This window comes from Lytechinus variegatus, chromosome 14, assembly GCF_018143015.1.
Source record: "Lytechinus variegatus isolate NC3 chromosome 14, Lvar_3.0, whole genome shotgun sequence".
NCBI lineage: Eukaryota > Metazoa > Echinodermata > Echinoidea > Temnopleuroida > Toxopneustidae > Lytechinus > Lytechinus variegatus.
In genome coordinates, this window is record NC_054753.1 from 9260582 (window position 1) to 9280114 (window position 19533).

At 35.5% G+C, this 19533-nt stretch overlaps 1 protein-coding gene across 2 annotated transcripts; it reads right to left on the reverse strand.

Annotated features, from left to right (window-relative positions):
* Positions 1-5730: 5730 nt before the first annotated feature.
* Positions 5731-15773, reverse strand: LOC121427655 (phospholipid scramblase 1-like). Of its 2 annotated transcripts, none has more exons than XM_041624167.1 (10): positions 15598-15773; positions 15118-15166; positions 14009-14147; positions 12257-12334; positions 11276-11352; positions 10574-10704; positions 7693-7813; positions 7160-7262; positions 6622-6680; positions 5731-6307 (listed from the first exon to the last, which is right to left on the reverse strand). In XM_041624167.1, the coding sequence occupies exons 1-10, from the start codon at positions 15630-15632 to the stop codon at positions 6278-6280; spliced, it is 822 nt and encodes a 273-aa protein (XP_041480101.1). In that variant the 5' UTR covers positions 15633-15773; the 3' UTR covers positions 5731-6277. The 2 variants fall into 2 exon arrangements, with proteins under 2 accessions (XP_041480101.1, XP_041480102.1); XM_041624168.1 differs by having other exon boundaries at positions 15602-15770.
* Positions 15774-19533: the final 3760 nt, after the last annotated feature.

Sequence of the window (19533 nt, forward strand, 5' to 3'; positions counted from 1 at the left end):
AAAAAAACGGGGAAAAGGAGAAAAAGAGGGAAAAAGGAAAAGAAACGCAGTGGGGGAAAGAAGAAATTGTTGTTTATCATAGTGTTATATTATGTTATATAACATAAGAAGCATTTTCACAACTTTATGAAACATTATTTGCTTAATTGTGTCTTCATTGTTCCTGGTGCACGCATAGACTTTTTAACGAGACATATAAAACTGCTGTACTAAAGCCTCCCGTTTTCAAATCAATATACAACAAAATAATATATTTCCTCGCAATTAGAGTTATTATTGTTTTAAGTAGTGATATATTCTTTTTCATGACTACTGAAAGTTATTGCCCTATTTTAAGGTCTTAATATAAAACATTTCCTGTCCGTGCTAACGTTCGCATTAGTGGATTGGTGAGATTTCTGCTCTTCATGAAATCCTAAAATCAGTCCTTAAAATGTCAATTTTTCTGGTCTGAATATAAAAAATTTTTAGCTCGCGCTTCGCGCTCGCATCATTTGGTTAGTGAAATACGTGGGGTCTTAGTGAATTCCTACAAACAAGCCTTGGAATGCCCCTCTTCATGTCTGAATTTCCTAGATTTTCAGCTCGCGCTTCGCGCTCGCAGTATTTCATTAGTGAGATGCGTATGATAATCATGATTACAATGACTTCAAAAAGTGCTCCACGTGTTTAGATGTAATTCTAACAAAATCAGCAAGCACTTGGCACTCGCATTAGATGACTATGGTGAGATATGTATACTCTGACTTAATGGATTCGTATAACTAAAGTCCTTAAAATATCCATGTTTTGGGGTCAATATATACAAAAATTTCAGCTCGCGCTTCGCGCTCGCATCATTTGGTTAGTCAAATACGTAGGGTCTTAGAGAATTCCTACAAACAACCCTTAGAATGCCCCTCTTCATGTCTATATTTCCTAAATGTTCAGCTCGCGCTTTTGCGCTTGTAGTATTTGATTAGTTAGATACGTATGATAATCATGATTACATTACTACAAATGGTGCTTCATGACTGTGTTTAGATGTAATTCTAACAAAATCAGCAAAGGATGGCACTAGCATTAGATGACTATGGTGAGATATTTATACTCTTAATGGATTCTAAAATATAATCCTTAAAATGTCCTTGTTTAAGGTCAGTATATACAAAAATTTTAGCTCGCGCTTCGCGCTCGCATTGTTTGTTTAACGAGACAGTTAAGTATCATGATTACAAAACAATTTGCTTATAATGTCAATTTTTAGCCCTCAATATCAAAATTTTCAGCTCGCGCTTCGCGCTCGCATTATTTAATCAATGAGATACATATTCGTTTGATGGCACTGCATGTCCCTAAAATATCTCTATTAGGTCAGTATACCTGACAACTGAGCGCGCTTCGCGCGCTCCCTAAGTGACCCGAAATTTTTGCTGGTGCCCCCCCACATGCCGTGACCCACGGTACGCCACTGTACATGACAATCTACAAGTGACGTCATTTTTCTAATTTGAATAACATGAATTAGTGCTTCACTAATTATTGACAGAAAAGGATCCATTTTAAGTTTAATCTGTGATCCGAACCGTGCACAATATCGTCAAAATGCTGCACTCTTTCCTGTTTTTGACAGGCATGCGTAGGAATATCAATGAAAAAGCAGATCAGTTTTATTGATGAGGTGATCCCTGTATCATATTTCGACAAACAAATATCCGTATATATTATGGACTTCACCTTTTTATAGATATAATATAGATATAATTTGCGAACTTCATCACAATGCCGTGCTGCAACTGTTTTCGACACGCATGCGTAGATATCGGTTGAAAACACAAAATGTCCATTGACCCAATAATTTGTTTAACCCGGTCACTAGGGGTGATGGGACGAAGAGAGCACGTGAAAAGAAAATCTGTTACGACTGATAATGAATAACAATTCTGCCTTTCAGAATATAGTCACTGCACTTTTGTTTGTGCCTTTCGTTGCCATGACACCCAGGTATATTTGGATTTTCAAAGCGAAGATTGATATCCATTATTACAAATTATTTATAAATACATGACAGTTTTCGTTTCTTAGTGGTCCTAACTAGCATGCTAACCGCTAAATGCTTATCTATGTCGGTATGTGCGCTCTTTAATTTTTTTTTTGTTAGGACAGATATGCATAGATGTATTTTTTCATATGTTTTATTGATTTTCAATGGTTTATACAATCATCGAATTGCATAGATGCGTCAACATGGTCAATGTGGAATGCGATTTTTGAAGCGAGGATAATGAATGAAGGAAACAATAAAATGAAGCCGTTGCATGAAGAATTCAAAAGAAATGCAATCATATGACATAACTTAGCAACATGTTTAATCATTTTGCCACTAAACAAAAGGGTGATTCTTAATGCGAAAACGTTCTTTCTTAGGTAGTGAAAATCTAATATCATACATATCTATGACATTTATAATGACTCTCACACTAATGACTAATGCATCCATTTTGTTGCCGTACTGTATATCGTATTGATAAAATCATAAAGATTGCCACCTTTCTCATTTGACATTAAAAAGAGAAGGTAAAAGAGAAGTTTGGTTGCTAAGAAGCGATGGTGGTCGGTGATAAAAATATCGGGAATATGATTCAGCATGCATTTTTTTTGTCGTTAAAAACATGTAAAAGCCACGCAGTTGTCTCTTAAATCGGTGCATATGTACTGCGTTTGTTTAGTGCAATCGAGCAATGACGAGCATCCTGTGTGTGTACATGACGTTTGTGTATTATAATGGATGAGAAGGTGCGTGGGAATAGGGTGGGATGTACAGTACATGTGTGTGTGTATGTGCTGAGCGTGTGTGTGAGATGTGGGGGAGGGTTTATGGAAGAGTGTGGGTGTGCGTATGTATATGTTCGATCTCCGGCACGGCATTCTAGCCCTATATACATTCTTCGCCTATTTCTGATTTTATGTATGATGATAACACAGTACTGTACAGTACTGTGTTATCATCATACATAAAATCAGAAATAGGCGAAGAGGCAATTTTCTTAGAGTCACAATATGGTGTAATGGGAAGAATTTCTAATAAGGGAAAACAAGTCGCGAGCGAGCGAAATTTTGTAATTTGTTTGACGATCAAAATCTTACTTATTGCATAATATTGAAAAAATATCACCACATTTCACAAACTTCCCATTTTTCCCTCATTTCTTTTACTTATTTCTAAGTCCTTCAAATTTTGGATGCCAATGCTGTGGCGATTTTACGGAAAAAAGTATCATTATTCTAGTACATGCAATATATATATATATATATACTTATGTAGTTCAATCTGTCAGCTCATACTCAAATCTTTCATAACTGAGTGGAAATGATTACCGAAATAGATTTCTTCATCATTAAAACAAAACGAAAAAGAGGGAGGAAAGAGCAAAGTAAAGATAGGAAACGATAATGTAAATGCAACTTTGATATTTTTGACTTTCCATAATTTCAACAAAGATTAGACTGTGGCCTGACTTAAACCGGGCTTTAGAATACGGGGTATTGTCTCTAAACTCAAGTAAGCATATTTAGATCCCACATCAAATAAATCAAAGGGAACAGAGAGCCAATTTTCGAACGTTTAACAACGATTCGTGGTAAAAAATACATCTTTATTTTTATAATCAAAAGAATCCAGTTTGATCAACAGGATCAAAATTTGATCTAACATTTTGAAAATGTAGTCACACCTTGTTTCCTTTATCATGTTTAAATAGCTACATTGTAATATTTATATCGTAAAAATGGTAAATATGAAATCATTTCCCTGCCTTAAAAACTCTTAAAGTTTCTAATACACACCATGAACACATTTTTATTTGAAGATAACATATTTCATGTGGTATCTACGTACATTTAAATTCATTTATTCGTAAAATGTTCACAAGTAAATAAATGTATAAGTAGGGATTTACATAAAAACATGGGGCAATGATTCGCTTATGATGCCGATAATATCGCATCGAATGTTTTTTTTTTCAGTAAAACAATTCTTATACCATGAATATAGAATTTCAAATACTCATGTATTTGAATATAGGATAAAAGAGCAATGTTAGATAAATATTTTGCTTACGGTGCCATGGAGCAAATAGACCACTCGGCCACGGCATGATGTGTTTTCAAAAATTTAATCGAAAAATAAACCCCTCAAAAAAAGTTTGGAAATCTCAGTTTGGCCATTAATTTCTCCCGACTCCCAATTTTACACGATGCATATTTGATATCATTCAAAAGATAATTCAATGTTCGTTAAAATGATATCATGCTTTGTATGATCATGCCATCATGAAAGGAACAGGATTCACAAGTGTTGGATGAGGTCTGATTTGGAAAGCTGCAGAACGAGCAAGAATAGTTTAGAAATCTGACTTCGGCCATATTTCTCCCAACTTCCAATTTTACACAATGCATATTTTATATCATTCAAAAGATAATTTAATTCGCTTTAAAATGATACCATGCTTGTCATGATCATGCCATCACACAAAGAGCAGGATTAAAAAGTGTTGGACGAGGTCTGAACTGAAAAGCTGCAAAATGAGCAAAACTCGTCATGGAGGTCAATACAGAACATAATTCTTTTGTCTGTGTCAACATGGTCAATAGAGATGAAAATCCATTCAAATCAAGCCCCTGCTTCTTCATTTTTATGTTTTGCTGTGGTTTATGTAGTGATGGTTTGTTTGTTATGTGTTTGCTTGTGCAGAGGTGTGTTTGATTCCATGTTAATGTCGATGTTAAGGTGCATGAAAACAATTAAAAGGAACCGCTGAGAAACTCTTTCATCACCACGGAAGGAGAATTTCAATATTGTGTCATTTTGCAACTTTTGAATTTTAACCTTGCCCCACATTTCAAGGCACAATCATATCATGTAGGGTATCATTTTAAAGAAAATAAAATTATCTATTCATTAATATTAATTACACATTGATATTTACTAAAACTGAGTAGGGATTATTGATCAAAGTCAGATTTCCAAACCTTTTTTGAGGAGTTTATATTGGCGTATACACTTTTAAATAGTTGGGCAAAACTTTAGACCAAACCTGGGCAACATACTGTTCACACAACTATTGGTTAAAATAAACCAAATTGGGTGATAAAAACTAATAATTGGGTAATACATTTGCTAAATTGGATAGTAATTGCCCAGAATACATATATATCATGTATACATACACGTTTTTTTACCAACATACATTACCGAGCACAATGGACAGTATGTTGCCCAACATTTTTAAGTGTGTAAATCCCTTGATGTACATAAATACATACAAATAGAGATAACTTTAAATACATTTATTCATTCTCGCTTTCGATGAATGATTTGAATTTTTCTTTAAAGCATTAACGAACCAGAAGCCTCGATAGCGCCACATCGAGTCTTCAACTACTAACACTTGGCCAGCATTATGAAGCATTCTGAGCTGTTTACTGTTGTAGTATAGCCCAACTTGAATGATAGAACACTAATTAACCACTCAATGAATTCATATCACACCAAAGTAGCAATAGAAACCATTTGAGTTTAGGCCAATCTATTCTCTGTATTATTGATGGTTATCTCAAAAATTTATATTTTCAAGACTAGTTATTCATAGCACACATTCAATGAGAGACAACACTTATAACTGTTGGCCAGTTCGCTCCGGATTTAAAAACCTTATTCTCATGTATCTGTGATAAACTATCAAAGAGGTAAAATTAAGGAAACAAATTAACGAGTATTTGGCGAATATGGCGAGTTAAGATCTGTTTTAAATCCAAATTTGGGACATCGATTGCTGGCATCAACCCCACCTTGCATTCCATAAATTTACGACTTCTCAGGAAGTGTCAAATGACATTACCAGTGCATTCAAAACTATTTACAAGTATATAATTACTATACACGCTTCTATAGAAAATAAGAGAAAAATAAATATTTTCGGCTATCATGAAACATAAAAGAGTCAGTTCTATGTATATGGAATGTGAGGAGCTGCTATGACCTAAAACAATACTTTAATTTCTAATTTCAACATTCATTACTGTTACTCTCCATAGGATTTTTGTGAAATATTCCTCATATATATCTGCCATATTTGTTAAAATCAATTTTACATTAAGGTATAACCTTTCCTTTAAAGCAAAGGTTTGTTGTACATTATAACTATTTCCTATTCGCTTCCTTTACAGGTTGTCATTGATATCCATTTGAAAATAGTCCACTTTGTCTCTTCTGACGATAGCACTGGGTAGTATACATTCACTGATCTTGCTCGAAAAACATGAATTCCTAAAAGATAAACAAAATTTAAAGAAACATATTTCTGTGATTTTTTCCAACAGGGGTATGTATAATATGCATGGGCTACGGACATAGAAACATAAAATTGTCCATAAATTATTCATTGCAGGGGGAAAAGGAAATATTCACTTAGGAGCAAACAATTTAAAGAAATAGGTAATGATAGAATCACTAAATAACCAATTGGAGTTGCAAAGAGGTAAAATATAATAAGGATATTACCAAAACTGTATCAGTTTTTAAGTTGATCGAATCTAAGAGTTATCGATTTTGAAAAGCAAAATGACAGATATTATACTCACAATTAGAAACAAAGCTCCCATGAGGGTGGCCTTTGCTTTGACATCAAGATCTGAAGGAACTATAAAAATATCAAATAAAATATTCAAGATTGGCTTAGCGAGTTTATTACCAACTATTCATAATGTTTACACCCTTTCTTAACACCTTGAACACACCACAGGTTTGTTGTGCGGCAAGTGATTCAGAGTCTATTCAACGATTTAGGCAAATTTTACGAATAATTAAATTTAGTCATAGTAATCAAACAAAAAAGGCCACATGAGGCTGCCTTGAGAGACACCAGGGGCCTGTTGCATAAAACTTTTTACCTGAGAAAACTCTGGTAAAAAGTGAAAACTAAGGTTAGTCTGATTTCTCAGGCAAAAAGCTTTATGCAACGGGCCCAAGCATGCATGCTTTTACCGGTAAAATTATGTTGTATGCCTTTGTGATGTGGCAATGCATTTGTGTCACATTCATAGGTATACTTTTATTTCATGTTTAAAATTTCAAAATAAATTGACCACCCAAAAATGAGAGAAGAGAATGAATACTTACACGTCATGCCAAAGTGATCGGCTTTCGTGAAGCATTCCCTCAGCCAACCTGACCATTGCTTCTGTATGACACCTAGTTCACTACTCAGGTCGTTTGACATCACCTGTTACGTAGTAGGTAACCATGAAAACAGAGAAAGAAATATTTTTTTTTATCTTTAACAAATAAGTTACGAGTGAACTTGGTGTTGTCATATCATTAGCCTTAAGGCAATACGGAGTGAGAGGGGGTCATTTTCCCGCACACTGCACATATTATAAGCCGGACTAGAAAGTGTATGATGTGTATTTTTGTGATTTGAGCTATGAAAACGAGACGCGATACGTGCATTATATAACAGGTATAGGGGTAAAAAACGAGTTTCTGGAGTTACAATACCTAAATATTTCTAACGTGGGAGTTCGGCAATGTTTATGGGAATAAGTCTTCTTTTCCACAAAATATTATGGTTTCTCCAGCGACCTATGCTATTTTGATATGGGCATGTTGTTGTACAGGGGTAATATTTAGAATATGTCTTTGGGAGGACTTACTTTAAATTCCACATCGCATCTGCAGCAGACGGTTTGACAGATACAGCACGGTCCTCTGATCTTCAGTATCGGGTTCATATCGGCATCCATCACATCCATGTGTGGGTACCACCAGCTCTTACTACAGACCACAAAGAATTGAGTCATCATTAAAGAATTTAGCTTAAGATTGAAGTAATTACCATTATTTACATTATCTGTGTGATATTTACATTATCTGTATAGCTGCCTTATTGAAGTTAAAGGACAAGTCCAACCCAACAAAAACTTGATTTGAATAAAAAGAGAAACTGTTCAATAAGCAAAACACTGAAAATTTCATCAAAATCGGATGTAAAATAAGAAAGTTATGGCATTTTAAAGTTTCGCTTCATTTCACAAAACAGTTATATGCACATCTCGGTCGGTATAAAAATGAGGAACTGATGACATCACTCACTAATTCTTTTGTATTTTATTATATGAAATATGAAAGATTTTTATTTTCGTCCTAATCATTTGATATGACGTTTCATTCGTCTCTGAACACGTGGAATTCCATTATTTTAACATTTTGTGCTTCAAACAATTGAAATATTGTATAATTGAAACAATAAAAACAGAAGAAATAGTGTGTGGGTGACATCATCGACTCTCTCATTTGGATGTACCTGGCTCGTTCATATAACTATTTTGTTAAAAATAGGCGAAATTTTGAAATGTCACAACTTTCTTATTTTACATCCGATTTTGATGAAATTTTCAGCATTGTGCTTGTCTGATTTTTCTCTATTGGTTCAAATCAATATTTTTCCAAGGTGGACTTGACCTTTAAGTAGTGTCCTCAAATCCCGACAAGAATCTCCATGGCTATCTGTAGTATGTGATAAACTTATGATGCTCTTGAAGTATATAGGTTAGTATTAGCATGGACCTACTACCCTGACAAGTAGGGTCATGGTATTAGTTTTTAAAATGACAAGTCCACTCAACAAAAACTGATTTGAATAAAAAAGAGAAAAATCAGACAAGCACAATGCTGAAAAATTTCATCAAAATCGGATGTAAAATAAGAAAGTTATGACATTTCAAAGTTCCGCTTATTTTCAACAAAACGGTTATATGCATATCTCGGTCGGTATGCAAATGAGGAGCTGATGACATCACTCACTATTTCTTTTGTATTTTATTATATGAAATATGAAATATTTTTATTTTCTCGTCATTGCCATGTGAAATGAAGTTTCATCCCTCCATGAACACTTGGAATTCCATTATTTTAGTACATGTATTTAGCGCTTCAGGCAAGGAGGTCCTAGTCGTCAAATTCGTAAAAATTGAAATATTGTATAATTCAAACAATAAAAAACAAAAGGAATAGTGAGTGAATGACGTCATCGACACTCTCATTTGGATGTAACTAGCTTGTTCATATAACTATTTTGTTAAAAATAAGCGGAACTTTGATATGTCATAACTTTCTTATTTTACATCCAATTTTGATGAAATCTTCAGCATTGTGCTTGTCTGATTTTTCTCTATTGATTCAAATCAACATTTTTCTGAGGTGGACTTGACCTTTAACAATTAGGAGACGTGGCAACTCAGTCATAGAGCGGTGGTCTCTGGGACCTGGTTCGATTCTCACTCGGCGTGCTAACACTTATCCCTTGGCAAGGCACCAGTACTTGTTACTAGGTCTCTCGGATACGACCTAAAGCTTTAGATCCTTGATTTCATATTTAAAATTACAGGTTTAATTGATTTCAATCAGGTAAACCAAATATGACATACATTGTTAGAAAAAAAACAAGATTTTACAGAAGAAAAATAATTAAAAAAACTTTTACAGAAAAAATAACCAAATCATTCTGTTACACGAAAGATTTTCTACAACAGGTCTGTCTTAAGAATAGGAAATCAGTTTTATTGCAATTAATTTGTAAGAGTACATCCAACAAATATCAAATTCTGTAAATGTGCACAAATTCATGTGAGATTACACAGTGCAGTATGATTACTGGTGTTCTTGAGAATCTGCTGGAGGAATTTTTTTTTTTTTAAGTTGGAATCCGCTCTGCTCTTTTCCGGCGACAAGTATGAAATTTTTAACAGTGTACCATCATCACATTTGGCAAATGGAATGTTACCTGCACGATGACAATACACTTATCCCCATAGAGACTTTATGACGTATCAGTCCTAAACATTATGGAGTATTCGCTCCCCAACTCACGATGGATTCAACAATATACAAAATGTGTTGTCAAATGTCCTTGAAGACAATGAAAAAAAAAACAATAAGTCTTTCGTCGAAAATTGGTGAATGATTACATCAGTTTCGTCCTGCAATTTTTCGTCAGCTCCGAAACTTAGGACGAAACTGCTGTTCCAGGTTCATCCATTTTTTGACAAAGACCTCTTGGCGGTTCATTGTCAGAAGGGCTCTTGACACTAAATGTTCTGTGATCTTGAATCTGTCGTGGGTCGTGGAGCAAAAACTCCGTAATGATTAGGATTGATACGTTCAAACAGTAGTTATTTGGATGAAGACCTTCCGGCTCTTTATTGTCATTTTACGTGCATTTTTCAATACATTTCATGTGTTCTTGATTCCATTCCCGTTGCATTTGCGAATACTCCCTACACAGCAAAAACTGTGATGTAAACTGGTGTACATAGAGGACCACACCAGCTATTTTACACCGGTGTTAAATTGACAGTGTTAGTTTAACACATAATTGGTATATTACAACACCTTGGGTTGTTACATTTACACTCTTTGGTGTTATGATCAATCTCCAGGGTGTTGTTTCAACACCTCAGGATGTGGTCCTATATGAACACCAACTGGTGTAAGTTTTAACACTACAGTTTTACAATGTGTAATTCATGATCTTACGTCTGTTTGGCATAACCGATGATGTTGCCCGGTGGTGCTTCTATCTGAATGAGGTAGGCACAGCACTCGGTATCGGCGCACCAGCAGCACCCAGCACAGCACTGAAACGGCCGAACAATCTTCATCACCTCCTAGAGAGAACATGGAAGAGGATAAGAGGTTCGTACTGGAGATTTTACAAGAATTTAGGAAGAATTTTAACCGGTATGACCTAGGACCTAAGGTAAAGCGCCTACAGAATGGACGGAACATTGTGGATAGGCCTATGTTAAAAGCTAAAAAGAAAGAAAAACCCCGAAAACACCACCAGTACGTTTACTCGTGATTAATTTCAAGGCGGACTAAGGACGTCATACAAGAAGACAAGGTGCAAGAATACACTCTTCCATTTTCAAAATTCTTTGACAAGAACGTCTTATCCTTTCAATGGGTTGAAAACCATTCAATGGTTATGTACTCTCGTAAAGGGTATTTTTTCAGATAATTTTGTGACACATGCGAAATGTGTACAAAGAAAAGGGGTGTAAAAATAGGCTTGAAATACCCTCAGTCACCTAAATCTTTCACTAATCATTATATCGCTACAGTCACACCAACGAAACCGACTCCAAACTGACCAAAAGTATATCATTTGAAATAACGTAACAGTTTTGATCGGTCTGGAGTCGGGTTCGTTGATGTGACTGCAGCGGCGTAACTCACCCGTTGTTCATTATCAATCACATGGATATCGAGACCCCGGCCTTGTCTACACCAGTAACGATGGCAACAGGTCGATTCTGGGAGGAAACAGAATAGATACAATTTAGAAAATCAATGATACAATAATAATAAAATAATAATAATATAGGGTATTCATGTTGCGCACATATCCACCTTGTTAGATGCTCAAAGCGCTCCTATATTACCCGGCTAAGCTAGGCGTTCAGAGCGCACACAGCTTCTTTAATAAGGAATTACTTTCTACCGGTACCCATTTACCTCACCAGGGTTGAGTGCAACACATTACGGATCAGTTTCTTGCTGAAGGAAATCACGCCATGGCTGGGATTCGAACCCACGACCCTCTGTTCCAAAGTCCGGAGACTAATCCACTGGGCCACAACGCTCCACGAATGAAAACCCCCGCCTTGTAAGAATTATTTGCATATTTTTGGTCTAATGATTTCCTACATTAATATTTATTACTTCAACAAAATGGATGAAGATCTGTCCAGCATTTTAAAGGTCGCGAGCAGGAAAAAAAATTCCAGCGGGGTATTTTAACTTTATTAATAAATGATCGTATTGTAAGAGCAAGTGTCAATAACAAATTTGATCATTTGACAAATGATCAAATTTGTTTAAAGTTCATCAGCGCAGTGTTGATTGCTAGTATGTTTGGTGGCTATTCATTAATCAACATGGATACTCCGCGATACATCTATGAATTAAAATCCAATTCAAAATCTCGGGCCCTATTTCAATAACAAACGAAATATTATTGCATGGCAAATATTACTTGAGTCGATCAGGTGTAACAGGTTTGTTAATGGTTAACAGGTGTGTAATTGATAGTATAATACAGCTCAAAAGCACAAAGAATGATTGCGATTCTGATAAATATATATTTTACATATGTATGGATTTATGATCTAAGTATTAAAAATATAAATTATATGTGATGATTTAATTCAGACTCACCTTCGAAGGCATAAAATATTTGTTGACCCAAAGAATTCTTGATGGCGTACTTATTCTTCATCTCAATATTTGTTACAGCTATAAAAAGAAATAAGATAAAGCTGAGTTAGAAATATTGGTGGTTAGGGAAGATTTTAATCAGATCAAGAAAATAGGTTGAAGTGATATGATTTAATATATTAAGATCTAAGATATAATTGAATAAAGAAGAAAGAAAGTTAGAAAGAAAGAATGAAATAAAAGACAGAAAACAATGAAAGAAAGAAAGAAACAAAAAGAGAGAAAAAGAAAGAAAGAAAAAAGAAAGAAAGAAAGATGGAAAAGAAAGAATGATAGAAAGAAAGAGAGAGAGGGGGTGGTGGCGTACAGAAGGTTAGATAGAATAAAAAGATAATATGAGAACGTGAGGATAGAAAAAGATAGTTATAATATACGGCCAAGGGACAAGTAAAAACATTAGAGACGAAGAAAGAGAGAGAGGGGGAGAGTAAGATAAAGATATTGAGGCAGAGAGTGAGAGAGAAGAGAGGGAGGGGGAGAGACACAGACAGAAAGAGAGAGTGTGTATGCCAGGCACGGATGCGAGGCAGAAGGTACAAAACCAAATTCGGCGCAAAATGACGCATTGCGTCATGACAATGCCGAATTCAGGGTGCCGAAGATTATCTACTCTACCAATACGCCTGTGCAAAATCACTGAAAGACATCTGCACCACATAACGGCCGGAATAATAAATAGTTGTTGAGAAATAATTCAGAAAAAGCTGTAAATTGGTAAATACATACTTAGAAGAAATAAACCAGATACTAGTATCCCATCCAAGGACCTGGGGTCCGTAACACAAAGGGTAGCGATTAATTGTACGCATGATTTTTACGATTGATTGTATATTGGAGTCGATGGAATCAATCGAGAAAATCAAGCGTACGATTACTCGCTAACCTTAGTGTTACGGGAACGACCAGATTTATGCCTTTAGCAATCTGCTCCACCTAGTGAACTTAGTTGGAATCCGTTTACTGTTCAAGATTGTAAAGCCCAGCCTCATTATCTGTTGCGATCCTGATTTAAAAGAAATTGTAATAACGTTTAATATGAACATCCTAACCAGGAATATATTAGCGATCAGAGTTCAGAAATTGAAATTCAGTCAAGTTTGAGCCTTTTTGTAGGAATAAAAGTCAAATTTAATTTCCAAATCGTAATGACGTCATCATCGACTGCGACTTGAAGCCGATTTGGACTTTACTCCGACCAGAGAGTTTGCCGCAAAGTAACATTATGAATCTACTATTCATAACATTAGGCCGAACTTCAAATAAAATAATTTTTCTTCTTGGAACTTTCATATTTCATGCAAAATGCAATTTATTAAAAAAAAAGAATCGCTTCGTATCGTATAGTGTGCGCATGGCTTATAAGGTTTTATTCAAGACTTTTCCATTTACTACGGGGAAACTCTGCAACGCGACAATTCCTTTGAAAATGCAAGTCAAATCACAACGGAGAGGTGAGAGGCTTTTGTCGAAAGTTGGTGGACCGGGAGAGCCTCGGAATCTCTTGAATCTGGACAACGACATATTTGCAATTGTTCGTCCGGTGCAAATCTTCGGATGATCTGCTGTCCCAGTCCGCCAACTTTCGACAAACACCTCTCAGCTTTCCATTGTGATGTTAAGTTTGCATTTTCAAAGGAATCGATGCGCTGTAGAGAGAGTTTTCCCGTAGTAAATGCGAAAACTACCTATTACCTTCGAAGATCTCGACCATCTGGTGAATGAGGATCTGATCGATTTGGACGAGGTATTCGAGACCAGGAGGACATCCGGTGACCTGGCTTGGGTCAGGTTTGGTCATCCATTCCACTTTCTTGCCCGGTTGCATCTCAATCTAGGCAAGACGACATAGATAATTTCTTTTATTGATTAATCGATTGATTGGTCAAATTTAAGATGAAAATAATATTCAGTTCTAGTGATGCGCATATCTCATACCATCAACGTTCTATTCACTTCCAAATTGACTTTGGATTTTATGATATTACCCTTTCTTTTTAGCGCGGCAAGCCTTTAACAACGCACAAGGCCAATTCCATACAATAATCAACCTTTCTCTACGTCCGGCCCCCTGTTTTCTCAACTCTTACTTTACTTCATAAACTGACCAAACATGGTCCTTTGAGCCCGCCTTTGAGAAAATACAGACTGTCAAAAGAACAAGAAATAAGAGACAGAAAAACCAATGAAGGTCTCACATATAGGCTATACATGGGTTCGGATGAACATATTTTATGGAATTGCCTACAAGCGTTTCATGAAATAGGTACCAGGTGGGTGTTTCATAAAGCTGTTTGTAAGTTAAGAGCGACTTCAAGAAATGGTATATTCATTAGCGATGGTTTGCGCGTAAGGATCACCAGTCGTTCTTAAAGTCGCTCTTATCTTACGAACAGCTTTATGAAACACCCACCTGGTACCTATTTATCTAATTTTGATTGAATGCAGCACATTGTGGATCATTTCGGCGATTAATTACTGAGCTGCTTACTGACTTATTGATTGACGATGGCGAATTACTACTACTACTACTACTACTACTATGGCTAAAAATGATAACTTCAATTAGAATGATAATATAAATTGTCTGAGATAATCCGAAGGCAGCTATCCAATTATTGCTAATGTTCATCATATGTTTATTAGGATTGTACTTTAGTCGATCCCTGATCCATTAGAATTTACACTGCGCATATTCCATACAGATAAAGTAAATGAATCTGTATGGAATTACATAAACATGTATTAAATGTAAATAATTTTATGTATACCACTTTTTTGAAAAAAAATCCCTGTTTACTTACCGCGTCAAAGTTCGGTGAAGCGGCCATGTTTGAATAGGTCTTTACTTCTCTGTAATGTTAGGGGTATGAAAATATAAACAATCCAGCGTTACAATGGTACTACCAAGATATATTAATTGAAAAAAAAAATGATTGCAACAAAGGCCACAGCCGGAAGTATGGGATTATGACAAAATATGAAAGGCCTATTTTTAAATATTGATTTACTATCATGTATCGATAAAAGAAATAAAGATTCATCGAGTTAAATATCGAAATTCCTCTCTCGTGATCATGCCTCAAGTAAATATGTCACTTTAATGAATAGAATCATGTTGTATATATCTATCATCTCCAAAACATTTTGACTAATGCTATAGAAGAAATTATTACACGATACAGGATTCGTATTCCCCCAAAATCCTGAGAACGGCTAATCAGATCGATGGAATGGACGAAAAAAATATCAAAACGCTTTAAAAGGTAAGTTTAGAAACTTACCTACTTATTGGTTGGTTTTCTGATGGGTCGGACATGATATTCCGTTTAAACGGTTTAACTGTAAAGTCCTTAAATGGTCAGGCGGAGTTCACACTTGTTTCGTCGTCTTCTCTTGATACCTTGGTGTAATGTTGTGATGAGCCAAAGTTCGTTAGTTACTGATTAAACTCTTTACTAACTTAAAGGGTGAAGTCCGTGGGTTTCGCATTTATTCTAGAGCCTCATAATGGTCGAATCCGGTTCCGTTTCGTACAAGATTGCCCAATAATGATGAACTATAAATAGCCATTTCATTATCATAGTCACATCTTTGTCTGGTATACAAATGACACAATGCCCATTTCGTCTAATATGCCTTTACAGTGCGTATTAACACGGGACAGATTTGAAAAGTCTATAAAATTTTTTGCTTCAAATCATGATCTCTATATTTTGGTGTCAATAGGTGCTCTGAAATCTTATCCTTCAAATACCATTAAAATAATTCGTTTCAATCATGCTTGAGCGAACACGGAATGTTTTGTCTGGGGTTAATAATGGCTTGCGCCAAAATGGCATAAAATGATGAATATGATGGTCGGACTTCTTGCTAATCAGCAGACTTCATCTTAACCTTTTCATTATCTTTGCCATAATTTTCGAATTATCCGGTCAAAATTCATTTCCAAATCTACTTATATGCTTGAATATTTCTGTTGTTGTTCCTTTTTAATATGTTCTCCTTTAGCTTTGAATATTCCTTCTTTAGACAAGAACATTTTTTTTTTACCGAAGTAAGGGAGAGCGTGTTTTTTTTCAAATCCTTTCATTGTGTGCTACAAAGGTTATGGTGCCTTTGAACAGTGGCATACAGATGGGCGGGGGTGGGGGTGCTCCCCCACCAAATGAAAAAAAATCACGACCAAGAAAAAAAGGAAACATAGAAAGCGAAGTATGATATCATTTTCTGAATATTATGTCAAAATAACAAAATATGATATTTTAATAAAAAAGTGGAAATTTTTGCTTGCTCGCTTCACAACTTATTAATACATTTTACCAGATCTGCCATATCTTGCTCCTTCAAAATTGACTCAATACATTATTGCTATTGAGAGACATGAATCCTTTCCTGTTTGTCCTGTCAAGGACATAATTAAACTTGGTGAAGGATTCAATAACCCTTTTAAATAGGATTCATGTCTTTTATAGGTACCATAACATAATGTGTTTCACATAATAAAAGGATTTGAATAATTACAAATTCTCCCGATTAATAATGCAAATCTTCTTACTTGGGTTGACAAAAAGTGTTCTTATCTTACTTATGAAGGGAAATTCAAAGGTAGAAGAAAATTAAATAAAAAGCAAAATATTTCAGGTAAATAGATAAATTTGTAAATAAAATTATAGATATATTTTGAAACAAGTTTTTTATAGACTTTTCAAAACTGTCCCGTTTTTTTATACGCACTGTAGTCCAGGAAGTCCAGGACAAAATACCAACTTTAAAACACTTTCATACTGATGAGATGAATTTACAAAATATCAGATGTTATTAATTGTGTGAAACATGGGAAATGGAGAGCTATCGTCAATGTCAAACCTTAATTCAGGCGCAGATTCGAAAGCGGGGGTGGAGGGGGGGGGGGGGCGGGGTACCGGGGTTACGGCCCCCTCCACCAAGATCGTTTTTTAAAAAGGAAATGCTCTCTTTGAGCCTGGCGAGTTATGATAACCTGGATCCGCCAATGGCTGAACTTTCTGGGTCCTTAAAGTCTTTTCTCTAAAAAATATTTGGTAAAAATGCGCTATGAGCTTGAGGGTATTTCTCTGTCCAACCAACATTGAGCATTTTTGGCATGTTCATTTATTCAGTGTGATGAAAATTTTGCCCATTCTAAACTGATGCTTGTTTTTTCCCGCATTGAGTAAAATAATGCACAAAATTTGTTCGACGCATGATTACCCTCGTGGTGTTAAAAATGTTACCCTGTAATTTTTTACAGTGTTGTTGTAATAACATATGCATAATTTCTATAACAAAGTCACTGTCGGCCAGACAAATCGAAGTATATCACCATCCTTGCAAATAAGAAACGGAACCCAGGAGTGTATATTAAACTAAATTATGTTTAGCCCAAATGGAGGCCATGTCGAGCGACGAAACACTGAATAATAAATTGGCTAAATTACCCTTTTCTTGTTTGTTTTATGCCATTCGTATTTTCTTACTTCTAATTAAATGCACTATTCCAAAGGATACGTGATTTATAATGTGTTTGTATTGAGTAGATTACAATCAGGACACGATTAGGTAATAGTCATCACGTTCCATGATTAAACAAAAGATCGTATAATGTGTGAAGTCAACTATAACTCGAACCACCTCCAACGAAGGCAAAATGAATTTCTTAAAATTTCTTCCCTTATTCTGGCTTAATTTATTCTCTGTTAAGAGGGTCTAAAGTACGGGGAAAATCGCCCCGTTTGCTTAGAGGCAAAGCTTTGTTTTGTCAATAAAATTCATCGGTCAACTAACCTATATCCGTGGAATTAAGCAGACCATTTTCAACGATGTTAAGATAGTCATGGGCATTCATATCATTGATTTTCGATTTTTTTTTTCAAGAAATGCAGGCATACAGCAAAGTCTTTGCTATCTCATACGAGTGGGCTTATGAAAAAATGACGTAATGAATCAACAACGCAAAGAACAACGTCAAGTTTAAGGAATACATTTACGATTCAACAGTCAGTTGTGAATGAATTTCGTCACCAATTAGATTTAGAAAATCAGGCTTTGTGCTTTAGAAGGTTATTAAGCAACAGAGGAATCACCAAAGGCACCACCATCACCATCCACCATCCACCACCATCTACCACTACTACCACCACCATCATCATCCTCATCATACCACCACTGCTATCATCATCATAATCATCGGTTCCACCACCACCTTTAACATCACAATTATCATCGTCATCATAATTATCATCATAATCATCACTTCCACCACCACCACAATTATCATCATCATCATTACCGTTATCACCATCATAACCTCACCATTATCATCATCATAAGCATCATCTCCAGCAATACCATTATCTACATTTTTATCATCACCATCACCACTTTCACCACTGCCATTAACACCATCATTATCATCACTTACACCACTGCCATCATCACCATCATCATCTTCATCACCATCATTATCACCATCATCATCACCATAATTATCACGATCATCATCACCATCATCATAATCACCCTCACCATCATTATCATCATCACCATAATTATCATCATGATCATCACCACCATCACCATCATCATCACCATAATTATCACGATCATCATCACCATCATCATAATCACCCTCACCATCATTAACATCATCACCATAATTATCATCATGATCATCACCACCATCACCATCATCATCACCATAATTATCACGATCATCATCACCATCATCATAATCACCCTCACCATCATTATCATCATCACCATAATTATCATCATGATCATCACCACCATCACCATCATCATCACCATAATTATCACGATCATCATCACCATCATCATAATCACCCTCACCATCATTATCATCATCACCATAATTATCATCATGATCATCACCACCATCACCATCATCATCACCATAATTATCACGATCATCATCACCATCATCATAATCACCCTCACCATCATTAACATCATCACCATAATTATCATCATGATCATCACCATAATTCTCATCACCACCATCATCATCATAAGTACTATCCTTATCATCACTATTACCACTGCAATCATCACCATCATCACAACTACCATCACCATCGTCCATTCCCAGTGGCCAGTGTGGACTGTATTTTACAGGAATCTACTAAATCTCACTCACCTTCCTCATCATCAAATCAACACAATACACATCAATATCATAA